This window comes from Acomys minous (assembly GCF_964271855.1).
Source record: "Acomys minous genome assembly, chromosome: 14".
NCBI lineage: Eukaryota > Metazoa > Chordata > Mammalia > Rodentia > Muridae > Acomys > Acomys minous.
Window position 1 is genome coordinate 41,985,175 of NC_140496.1, and position 13,071 is coordinate 41,998,245.

Here is a 13,071-nt window from a genome sequence, read left to right on the forward strand (position 1 = left end):
GTAAAGGACCGTAAACACCAGTGGTTATTTTGTAACATCCAACCTGTGGGGATAGTGTAAGAGGTTTATCTGAGGCCAGGTCCAAAGCTGCACTGCTTTCAGTAGGATGCATTAAGTCTTCAATACCTAGTCTTCGTTTTCCTGCAAGTTTGTTACCTACTGCCTGACCAAAGAAAGACGGCTTGTACTGTTTGCTGTGGGGCCTCGAGCTAACAGGTCCCTCCTTTCATTGACCAATGGCAAGGAGTTACCTCATATGTCTCTCTTGGATTGACAATCCCTAGACCAATGTTTTCCCTTTCCACAGCAGCTACAATGCCCTGGAAGTCTTGGCACATCATCACCATCACGGCCAGAAGTTCCTTGTACTCTTCTGTGAGTACCATTTACTCCAAAGTGAGTGCACCTGTTATTTGGAGGTCTGGAACTTTTAACCTTACAGTTTCTTTGTAAATGGCCCAATTTACCGCAATTAAAGCACTGGGTGTCTTTATATCTGAGACCTTTAACTATAGCTTGTCCTATGATATTTTGAAGCTCCTGAGAGCTAATGTTAACTGCCTCTCTTACCCACTCATCTAATGGGCTCCTCCTCGTGCTCTTAATGATCTGATTGCTCTCTTACATTATTCAGTATTTGCATTCTCATACACCATGATCAGTTTCAATGCCTGTCTGGTCTCAGGATCTGGTATGTCTCTATTTAGAGCTGAACCCAATCTCTGTAAGAATTCTGGGAAGGCTTCTCCAGGGCCTTGAAATACCTTAGGAAATGAAGTGGTTGTTTTCCCAGGCTCCTCAACCATGTCCCAAGCTCTTAAGGCTGCAACACGACATTGTCCAATTACTACATCTTCAGATCGGGGTTTGTTATCTTAAGTCAGCATAACGCCCTTCACCAAACAATTGATCTTTAACAACATTTATCCCCCTTCTTATATTTTGTTGTTCTATCCTTTTTTTTTTTTTTTTTTTTTTTGGTTTTTGGTTTTTGGAGACAGAGTCTCTCTGTATAGCCTTGGCTGTCCTAGACTCACTTTGTAGACCAGGCTGTCCTCGAACTCACAGTGATCCGCCTGCCTCTGCCTCCCGAGTACTGAGATTAAAGGCGTGCGCCACCCTGCCCAGCTGGTTGTTCTACTCTTATGGCTTCATTTCTCCACCCTGATAACCATTGACTGTGACTGTTGAGCAGCTTCGAACACAGCTGACACCAATCCCTTCCAAATTTGGGGAATAAGTCTATGCTGCATAGCCCAGTTACTTAACATTTGCTTAACAGAAAATGAATGCATTCTATACCATACAATTAATTGGCTTTTTAAAAATCCTTTAAAACTAGCTTATTTCCTGGATGCCACACCATCTCATCATAAGCCTCAGCACCATCATCAGCAGAAATATGTTGCACAAAGACTGGAAAAGCTGATGGTGTCTGTGTAGCCCTGGAGGATTCCTCTATCTGAGCACTTGTCCCCAAAGGCCTTTGGCCTGTCTGCTTTCCTGTTCCTCTAGAACCTTTACAGCCTCTCTGGCTTCCTGTTTTTCTCCTACCCCCTTCCCCGCGCTGGTGCTCTGGACACCTGGCACGTGGAGCAGGTTGGGGCAGCAACTGTGGGAAACACTGGCTCTCAGTCACCAGCTGTTTCCTCTTTACCAATGGCGCTTTTTGCTTTCCAAATGCTTCAGTCTCTACCCACAAATTCTCTAGTTTTACAGCCAGCTCTGCAATCCTTTCCAGAATGGTAGAATTTACTACCCTTTCCGGTTTTTTTTTTTTTTTAATATTATCAGTCTTTCTTCCAATCTTTTTAAAAATGTAATACAGAAAAAAGACAAAGAAAAAACAAAAAATTCTCTCTGGGTATAAATCAGGAGAGAACTTTACAACTGCAGCTGCGATTTTGCTGACGCCCTGAAACATCATCTCTACATCTTCAAAACCCGTATCTTCCTCCACAGCATTAGAAGTTGGGTTACCCATTATGCCCAAAGCACGTTGGGCGCTACCTGTAGGCTTTGACCTTTTCCAAACCTACTTTATTTGAGGTTTGTAATGCTTATACCTCCCTCCCAACCCACCTACCCTACATAGGAGAGAAAAGAGGTTTTAATGGGAACAGGAACAGGAGAAGTAGACCTTTCTGCATTCAGTTCCTGGGAGCAATTCCCCTGGTGTAGTCGGCAGGATTTCAGCAGGTGAGCAATTCAACCAAAGTTGCTACTGGAACCTAGAACAGCAGCCAGAACCTGGAGCCCCGGAGCTTTCTCCGGAGCATCTCAAAGTGGAGTAATGAACAGCCAAACAATACCAAGACCCAAAAAGCCCTGCCTCCTATTTTGTGCGTGTGTGTGTGCGTGCGTGCGTGTGCGCGCGCGCGCATTCTCAGAATCTGTACTAAGATGTGTTTCATCTGGCAAAAACCAAGCCCCTGTATGAGGTGGCTCATCTTCTAGTGGATAAACATCACCTGATCTCTCACAAGTCCGTTCCCCATCCTATACTTGGGTTCAAAACAAAAACATGTTTATATCCACTACAAGGTAACATTTCGGTTACAGCCATCCCTGTGGCTATAAAGCAGTTTTAACTTGTATTTGCCTGATTACCAATAAAAGTTCATGCATCCTTTCATGTGTTTCTTTGGCTACTTATGTATCTGGAGAAGTATTTTACCTACCACCCTTTTTCATCTTTTCAGAACACTGTGTAGTTATCTGCATGGGCACCTGGTGGCTCTGATAGTTGTAACGTCCCTTGTTTGGGGGAAGGGTTAGACACTTTTGAGGAATATTTGTTTTGAGACAAAGTTTTGCTATTGTACCCTAGGCTGTCCTTGAAGAATTCGGGGCAGTCCTGCCTCAGCCTTCCATGTGCTAGGACTCCTGGCCCTGGGCCTAGCTTCTCACGCCTCATTTCAGCAATTCCTTTTGAAGTGTATACTTGGGCGGCACTTTCCCCTACTCTCTTCAGTTAGGTTTTTCTATTTGTTTGTACTTTAGTTAAGTCCGTAGATTGCTCCAGCTCAGGAGGATGGGCCTTGTGCCTAAGCTGCTCCTTAGCTCTTCACTCTCTCTGTCCTGTAGGCTAAGCAGCTCACGTCTCAACAGGGAAGAATTTTGTTGAAAACAAAACAACAGACAACCAAAAGTACACCAGAGGAAATCTACTACACAATAAAGTATCGGTTACTTAGATTCTCAGTGAGAAATGTAGATGAATTTGCAAAGGTAAGAACCTTTATTACAGCTGGGGAGTGGTGGCACAGACCTTTAATCCCAGTGCTTGGGAGACAGAGGCAGGCGGGTCTCTGTAAGTTCGAGGCCAGCCTGGTCTACTGATAAATCCTGTCTTGAAAAACTAAAACTAAAACTAAAATAAAATAACAACCAGATCATGCTTTTAATCCCAGCACTCAGGAGGCAGAGGCAGGTGGATCACTGTGAGTTCGAGGCCAGCCTGGTCTACAAAGTGAGTCCAGGACAGTCAAGGCTACACAGAGTAAACCCTGTCTCGGAAAAAACAAAAAAAAAAAAGAACCTTTATTAGAGCCAAATGGATCACAGGTCGTCCCAGAACTGAAGAACAGACTGGATTCAGGTAAAATCTTGAGTCTCTGGTTTCTTGATTAGTACAAGTCAATGTATCTGGGGATTTGTGAAGGTGGTGATAAAATTCTGGTGCGTCTTACGAAAGGGAACTTGATTAGAGGAATGAGGTCCATGCAGCTGTGGCAAGCCACGTCTCAGCTGCTCCAGAGAAACTACTCTCTTGGCTCTGTGATGGTCTGGTAGAAATATTCTGCCTGCATGTACACCCATCGGCCAGAAGAGGGCATCAGATCATTACAGATGGTTGTGAGCCACCATGTGGTTGCTGGGAATTGAACTCAGGACCTTGGGAAGAGCAGCCAGTGCTCTTAACACTCTGAGCCCAGCTCCAGAGATACTCTTATCTAGATTGTCTCAATCTATCTGACAATGGGTCCCCAAAGAAACAGGAATTTCATGCTGGGGGAAGGAACTTGTTCCAGGTGGAGCTTGTTCCCAGGAAAGCAATTTCACACATTTTCTACAACCTTTATCTGTTCCCCTGTCAGGATAAGACTGAAGCCCAGACAACAAAGGTCAGTGGTGGGTGGGACCACACCTTTGCCTGGAACTGCTTAGATGCGCATATCCTTGGTCCTCTATTTAAACTTTGGTTCTACTTGAGGACCTTGAAGATGGACTTGAGGGGTTTGCTAAATCTCTTCCTCCCTTCCTTACTCAGTGTGGCTACACCGAATAAGTCTTTTTCTGCTTTCCACTGTGAGTTTGGCTTATTAAGGACACATGGACAGACCTGACTTGGGGCACAGGTTGTGACCACCAAGTTCAATAACGCCAGGGTGGGGGTCTCCTCACACTGACTACTGGGGTTTTTGCCACAGCTCAGCAGTTACTTATCTTGGCACATCTTTAGGTAGGATATTTCGCAAGACTTAACCACGGCCACTACCATTGGTATCACCAACTGGTTTGGTGACAGTAGCAAGGACAAATTTCTTTTCAAGTTTGAAGTTGACAGCCGAGCACTTCCTCTCCAGAACAGACAGGGAGTACCTATCTGCCTGTTCCATCTAACTAAAACAGTGAACTTCCCCATGGTGATGGTGAACCCGGATTGTCCACATGATGGGATTTTGACAAGTAAGAAACGTGTTCTGTGGCAGGCATGTCTGTGTGGATGATTCTGGAAAGGGTGGAGGGAAGAAGCCCTTCCTCCAGAGCAGGCAGCACCCTCCGGCAGCTGGCCCCAGATTTAAAGAGGCCAGAACACCAGTGCTGCTCCAGCTTGCTGAGTGGGCGTGTCTATCCTATTAGCTGTAGAGTTACTCCCCCCCCCCCCAAGACAAGGTTTCTCTGTGTAGCCCTGTAGCCCTGGCTGTCCTTGACTGGCTTTGTAGACCAGGCTGGCCTCGAACTCAGAGAGATCTACCTGCCTCGGCCTCCCAAGGGCTGGGATTAAAGGCTTGTGCCACTGCCGTCCAGCTGCGAGTTACTCTTTTTTTTTTTTTCTTTTTCGAGACAGGGTTTCTCTGTGTAGCCTTGGCTGTCCTGGACTCGCTTTGTAGACCAGGCTGGCCTCGAACTCACAGCGATCCACCTGCCTCTGCCTCCCGAGTGCTGGGATTAAAGGCGTGCGCCACCATGCCCTGCTGTCTTTTTGGTTTTTGCTGTGATGCCCAGGCTGATCTCTAAACACCTGGATCCGACTGATTATGTCACTTCATCCTTGGCCCAGTCTCTTGTGTCCTCACACCTTGCTCTCATATATGTTTAAAATAGAGTAATCCTGCAGTGCTGGACACTAGCAATTCTTTTTATTTTATTTTATTTTATTTTTTTAATCAGCAAGGCTCGGGCTGGAGAGATGGCTCAGAGGTTAGGAGCTCCGCCTGCTCTTCCAAAGGTCCTGAGTTCAATTCCTAGTAACCACATGGTGGCTCACAACCATCTATAATGTGATCTGATGTCTTCTTCTAGTGTGCAGGTGTACCTGGAGGCAGAACACTGTATAATAATAATAATAAATAAATAAATCTTAAAAAATAAATCAGCAAGGCTCTCATGCTGACATATTTGGCATCTCAAACATGTAACGGGTAACGGGGCCACAGGAGCCACAGGTTACCATGCAAGCCAGGCCAAGTCCAGGAACCACACCACACCACACACAACCAGTCCCACAAATAGCACAGAAATGGCAGCAAGAGCTGGGCGTGGTGAAGGCCCGCCTCCAGTTCTGGGATCATGTGAACAGAGTCTGTTCACGAGATCTTTTCAGCTGGCAACAATCAAGCTCCCGCACGAGGTGGTTGGTCTTCTAGAGGATTAACCTTACCTGTTCTCTCACAAGACCGTTCCAATCCCACACTTGGAATCCTAATACACAGGTTTATCTCTCCTTCAACTATGCCTGGCCGTTGATTAATATTTTGTTAGCATTAATTCCTACATACTTATCCTAAGACATCTTGTAAGGCCAGTGACTAAAAACAAACCGTACGTAACAATAGTGTGGTCGGGTAGTGGCGGCGCACACCTGTAATCCCAGCACTCGGGAGGCAGAGGCAGGAGGATCACTGTGAATTCAAAGCCCGCCTGGTCTACAAAGTGAGTCTAGGACAGCCAAGGCTACACAGAGAAACCCTGTCTCGAAAAACTACCCACCAAGCAAACAAACGTTAACAACAGTGTGGAACCGATCTGAAGACCAAGTAATCAATGCACATTACCTGACTCTTTGGACAGCCACGGGTCTGGAGCTGGTTGTGGTGGAATCCCGGCATCAAAGGAGGGAGAGGCAGAAGAATCCTGAGTGAAAGCTCATTACCTGCCCCCCCATTTCCCCCCCTTCCTCCTCCCCAGGTTCTTCAGTGCTGTGGTTGACCCTGATTGACAGTTGGTAGGATTTAGAATCACTATGGAAACAGGTATGTGGTTATATCTGTGAGTGTTTATCTCTATTAGGTTAACTCGGGTGGGGGCAGGGGAAGCCAGCCTAAGTATGGAAAGTACCATTCCACGGCCCGGGAGGGGGGGGGGGTCCCATGATGAATAAAAAGGGGAAAGCGTGCTCAACGCAAGCATTCATCCTCCGTGCGCAGTAGCCTCGAGATCTTGCTGCCGAGACTCCCTGCTACCATGGGCTGAGTGTACCTCGAACTGTGAGCCCAGATAAACTCTTGGGCCCCTTAAGACGCCTTTTCAGATGCTTTATCGAGGCAGATGGGAAAATAGTGCAAAAGCCTGTAGAAAAGTGGGGCTGCTGCTGCCGTGAGCTCAGCTGTGTGGTTCTTAGCTCTTTGGAGCGGGTTTGCCGGAGGAACGTGGAGGAGTTTGAAACGTCTGAGCTCAAAAAGCCTTTGAGTTCAGCAAGCACTCCTGCCTACTGGAGCCTGGAGAGTAACTCCGAGAGAGATGAGGACGGCAGAGGCCTGCTTCAAGAGGTTTGAGAGGGGAGCAAGATCCAGTGAAGATAGAGCACGAGGCTATTCATGAGATAGTCTGGTAAATAGTCTCAAGAGCCTGAATCGGATCCCATTTCAAGGCTTGTTGTCTGAGTCAGGGCCTCTGCTGATGCAGCCGTCACATGTCACCGAGGGGAAGAGGAACTGGGGAGCGCCTCCACTAGACCCCACCTCTTGAAAGTTCAACCCTCTCTTAGTAGTGCCACAGGCTGGTGACCAAGGCTTGAACGCATGACATTTGGGGGACAGTTAAGAACCAAACCATACCCAGCACTCGGGAGGCAAAGGAAGGTGGATCGCTGTGAGGCCAGCCTGGTCTACAGAGCGAGTCCAGAACAGCCAAGGCTACACAGAGAAACCCTGTCTCGAAAAAACAAAATAAATAAATAAATAGTAAGAGCCAAATTAGATATGGGGAGGGGGAGGGGGAGGGAGAGGGGGAGGGGGAGGGGGAGGGCCCAGCCCATAATAAGTGGTGCCATCCCTGGGCTGGTGGTCCTGGGTTCAATAAGAAAGCAGGCTGAGCAAGCCTTTGTGGGCTGCTGTACACACACACACACACACACACACACACACACACACACACACACACCCCTCTTGAACATACACTCCTTTATTCCTATACTAAAGTAGCCTGTGGCAAATGAGGTTTGTTGGCATAGCACCATCCCAACCCCTTTTCCATGGGGAGCGGCTTTCCAATTCGATGTTATTCAGTGAGGCTGGTGACCCTAAGACCTGTTTCCACCTCCTCTGTACCCAGGTCCCGAAAACACCCATTATCACAAGCCATAGAAAACTGGCTCAGGAAAGGACATGTGGGACCACAAAATTTTTATACATGCAATGGGGCAAGGCAGCCTCTGCATTTACTAGGGTAAACATTGAAAAAGAGGCCAATTTCCCTACAATTACACAGGGTGGTCAACGTCTTTGCTTAAACTATGCTGAGTGGGTTCCCAACGACTCCTAGTAAAAGTCCTAATTATTTTTCTTTGTGCACTCTCTAAATTTTAATAAAGATAGAGAAGGCTTAGCTTTGAAGAGTGTTCTATTTGGAAGCCATATTTCAGCGGTGGATGTGTAATGGGAAACCTGGATAAAAACCAATACAACCCGCCCTGTCCCCACGGCTTCTCTGGCGCCTATTCCCACCCCCACCCCCCCACCCCCAGCCGCAGGAAGACCCTCTCTCCTCTTATTTCATTGCCAGCCGAAAGCCAAAGTCCACGTTTGTTTTAACATCTTACAGCAGGGAATGGTGGCACAGGCCTGTAGTCCCTGCACTTAGAAAGTGAAGGCAGAGTACACAACACAGGCTACTATGCTAGGCAGCCAGACAGCAAGACACTGTCAAAACGAAAACACAGATACCCAGGAAGCTTCTCCAACTCAGCAACTCCCTGTTTTTAAGGGTCAAACTCTAAGAAGCAGAAGCTGTTGGCTGGAGTTTGTGATGACTGGGCAGATTTACTTTTCAGGAACACACACCCACACACACACACACACCACACACACACACACACACACACACACACACGCCACACCACACACACATACCACACATACCCACCTCATACACACACACATACACACACCCCCACACATACACCACATACACAGACACACACACACACACACCCCACACATGGATGGACGGATAGGTAGGTGGATGGATAAATGGATAGAGAGATAGAATCAGTGATATCCACTCAACCATTCATGGTTTTTGTTGCTACTGTTTTTAATTTTGTTTGGAGACAGGGTCTTCCTATGCAGATCAGACAGGACTCAGATCCATAGAGACCAGCCCGGCTCTGCGTCCCAGTGCCGGGATTAAAGTGCATGCCACCAGGCTCAGTCCATTGACAAAGCTGATCAGTCAGCATTCTGGGCACATGTTTTATTGTTCAGATCTTCCCAGCACAGCTATGACCAAGGGTCTCTGTTGAAGAGGCCTAAAGAACTGAGGATGAAAAACAGCTAAGAACAGGCCGACCCATGCCTGCTGCTACATCCAAACGGAAACACTGTCTCTGAGATGTGACTGTCCAGGTCCAGCCTGGTCCAGGCTTCTACAGCACCACCGACAGGGCGGCTGCTGCTGCGGGTGGGGGTGGGGGTAGAAACCTCACAGGTGCAGCCTCTGAAAACTTTCTTGTGCGATGCCGGAATGGAAAAGGCATAGGAATCAAATCCGTAGAAAATCCAAACTATCATAGCCAGCGTTCCTACTGGAAGTTAATCTCTTAGAACAGCTAAACTTTTATTTAAAAAGCAAACCAAGCACAATTGTCATCTTTAAAAAGAAAAAAGAAAAACATGTAAACATTGCGAAATTTGGAGGATTATTTATAATCTGAAGACGCTTATAAAAATTATTAGGCTTGTTAGGACTATAAATACTAGCCTTCCCACCCACCCTCACCCCTCATGAAAAAAGCAATTGTTACAAAAATATAAAAAATATACTAGCTTCTTGTTAATCTTTCATCGAGGAATCTCGGAACTCTGGAGTACATCTGGGTTATATGCCTAGCAAGCATACACGCTACCTTTTCACCGTTTAAAGGAAAAGGTCCAGAACGTTCCATCCTGTTACGAATGTGGCTACTCCCTTCACAATAATGTAATGCTTGTGAGTGCTAACAGCTTGAAGTTCCCTTTTAAAATCGCATCTCCCTGCAGCGTGGAATCAGCTCAGGAGGCTGGCAACCAGCGACATCCACATTTCTCGCTCTGGCTCCTCATACTTCCCTGACTCACTGGGTACCCAGGCTTCTGAGCCGGCCATGGCTCCCCTCACTTCTCATTGAATAAAGTAGACAGTAAAAGGGTGTTGAGGAGGAAAACCTGGCCTGGTGCGCTCCTAGTAGCACCTGCTTCCTTGGTGTGCGGATGGCCCCACCCAGGTGTGCTAATTCAAGGACTACCCTGGTAACTGCTACTCTACCACGGAGGGCGGCTGATGATGTAGGTCACGGCCCACAGATCAGGAGGGAGGGAGGAAACTCATAGGACGAGAAAACACTCTGATTCTGATTGCACGCATGCGCCCCTTCAACGACAGTCGGCGTATACCAGGCACAGCGGATCAATTAACGTTACAAAATGAACCAAATTTAGTTTGAAACAATTAAAAAGAAAGAAAGAAAGAAAAACCTGCAGGAGCTTAACTGTCAGATCTTTAAAGAGATCACCTCCTTAAATTAGGGCATTTCTCGGTCTCTGCTTATCTCCGCTGCCACCAGCAGAGGGCTGTGGGTACAAAAGGCTCAGCCAAAACCGGCTGGAGAAAACTGTTTCTAGGTAATCAGCGGGGTGGATCCACGCACAGGCTCAGGACGGTTCAGGGACCCGGCCCAAGGACCCGGAAGTCTAGGAAGACCTTTCATATTGAGGTCTCAGCAAAATCTTGGGCGAAGCTGAACATGCTGAGTCATCACACTGCTATGCTGCCCAGAAGACCCAGTTCAACCTGCAGCCTGTTTTACACCTCGGACCTAGGCCACGCCCCCTGCCAACACTGTTCAGTACAACCTAACCTGGTTATCTGATGTGACCCCTGTCCTACAACCGGCTTCAATATTCCTGTCTGCCATGAGCTGTCTGTCTCAAGACCAGGAGGACTCCAGCTTTCTGTGAGTCCTCGCTGGACTTGCAGGTTTACTGTTCAAAACACTTATGTGTTCACACGGCCCGAGGTTTTTATTTCACAGATCTCACTGTTGCTTTCTGGAGTTCCAGTCCTTGTCATATGTTCCCCTAACACCTGCTCGTTTCTCCAGAGCTGAAATATCTATGTACCCAAGGCTGCTCAGAACCCAAAGGAACTTCCCGAACACAACAGTGACAGGTGATTTGGAGAATTCCAGCCACATCTGCCTAAAAAGTTGACTCTGCTCTGGTTGCATTAAAAAACAAAAACAAAACAAAACAAAAAAAAAACAAACAGGGCCTGCGAGGACATTGCGAAATCACTGTTTGCTCAGAAGAGAACTCTCAACATCAAGGCACAGAGAAAGAAGTCTCCTGGGAAGATGACGATGACGATGATGATGATGTGTGAGGTCCGAGGCAGAGTCCATGAGGAAGGCCTGGGTGGTACCGGGACCGAGACCCAAGGAGGGTCTGGCGCCTGAGGCATCCTCATGTGTACTTCTCCAGGAACTTGAGGTGAAAATCTTTCACCTTGTGGAGCACTGTCTTCAGTTTCTCCACCGGAGGAAGGATCGTCATTCTGTCAGGAAAGAGACTGGCGTCAGCCTTGCTGGCTGCTCACTGGATGAACCCAACAACACTCCCGTGTGGAGAGATGGCCCCACCTCAACTGCTTTGACAGCTCATGGCCTTGGAGAGCACCTAACACTTGTGAAATTACCGTCTCCCCGGTTGCTCGTCCCATTCTCAATGTTACCCAGGCGAGTCATGAAGCACCGCCCTTGAGCCTCAGCCTCCGGGAAGCTGCGGATGCAGACACACGCCACCATAGTGGTTTATACACAGGCATTTTTTACTACAGTAAAATCTCTCTACTAAAGCAATAAACTGGATTTAGAGTCACCAAAATGTATTTTCCATCACTGCAGAACCACAGTTTTATTGTTTTTGTTTCCTTGTAAATTTGGGGTTTTTTTTGTTTGTTTATTTGTTTGTTTGGTTTTGGTGTTTGCTTGTAAATTTAAGACAGGGTCTCTTTATGTAACCCCAGCTGTCCTAGAACTTGCTATGTAGACCAGACTGGCTTTGAACTCCCAGAAATCTGCCTACCTCTGCTTCCCCGCCCCCCCATTCCATCCCCCCTTTTTTCTTCTTTTTTAAAACAGGGTTTCATATGGCACTGGCTGTTCTGGAACTCACACTGCTGCTCAGGCTGGCCTTGAGGTCACAGTGATCCTTCTGCCTCAACTTCTTTTTTAATTTAATTATTTATTTTATTTAAGTGATTTATTCAGATTACATCTCAATTGTTATCCCCTTACTTGTATCTTCCTGTTCCCCCTCCCTCCCTCTTTCATCCTATTCCCCTCCCCTAGGTCTGTGACAGAAGGGGACCTCATCCCCCACTATATGGTCACAGCCTATCAGGTCTCATCCTGGTAGCCTGCTTACTCTTCCTCTGAGTGCCACCAGGTCTCCCCACCAAGGGGAAGTGGTCAAATACGGGGCACCAGACTTTATGTCTGAGTCAGTCCCTGCTCTCCACACAATTGTGGAGAATGTGCTGTCCATTGGTTAGATCTGGATAGGGGTTCTAGGTTTACTGCATGCATTGACCTTGGTTGGTACAGTAGTTAGAACAGACTCCCCTGGGTCCAGATCTGCCAGCCTCCATGGTCTTCTTGTAGCTGCCTCACGTCTTAAAGTGCCTGCATTACAGGCACGCGCTGGCTCCGGCAGCACATTTTGACTAGTACTACGGAACTCTGTAGAACATGACCCTTGGCACCCCACACCCGTTTGTAGGCCATAACCCCCACCCCTACCCCCCACCCGTTTTGTGGTGCTAGGGCTCCAATGCTTGCTAGGCAAACGATCAAACTACATTGTGATCCTAGAGCATGACTCTTATTCTTTCTTTTAGAAACCGAACATTTCTCTCTGTCGGGGGCAGGGGTGGGGGAGGGGGGTGCGCGCGCACACGCAGGCACATATGTGTGTGTCCCAGTATCCAGTTTCTGACAGTAAGCCAAGCATAGCTTTTACTTCAAAGACATTTCTAGTTACCACAAAACGAACCTCCCCCTCCAGCCCTGACGGCAGGCTTCCTAACTCAACAACTCTTACTGGTGTGGTGGGCATGGAGCCCAGGACCTCACACTTAACATACGACCTACCGCTGAGCTCTGCCGCAATCCCAGGTCTCCATTTTGGATGGATCACGAATGTACCGCAGCAGAGAACCTGGCCCAGGAGAAAAGGGCCAGGTAGGCAGTTAATCCCTGTTAGGAAACCACCCATATCTTTGACTGAGCGAAGACTTGGCTCTAGGTGCCAGCAACCCATGACATTTCTTTTTTTAGCATCTGCGACAAGAGACATGGGAGCCGCAGGA

At 47.5% G+C, this 13,071-nt stretch overlaps 1 protein-coding gene across 4 annotated transcripts in view; it reads right to left on the bottom strand.

Annotated features, from left to right (window-relative positions):
- Positions 1 to 9,261: 9,261 nt before the first annotated feature.
- GPT2 (glutamic--pyruvic transaminase 2) overlaps positions 9,262 to 13,071 on the bottom strand; it is a 38,278-nt gene continuing 34,468 nt past the window's right edge. For 3 of the 4 annotated variants that reach the window (XM_084756012.1, XM_084756013.1, XM_084756011.1), the window contains one exon: positions 9,262 to 11,256. In XM_084756012.1, the coding sequence (XP_084612138.1) occupies positions 11,166 to 11,256 (91 nt within the window). In that variant the 3' untranslated portion in view covers positions 9,262 to 11,165. The remainder of the gene's footprint in view (positions 11,257 to 13,071) is intronic. The other variant, XR_014774218.1, reaches the window with a different exon arrangement.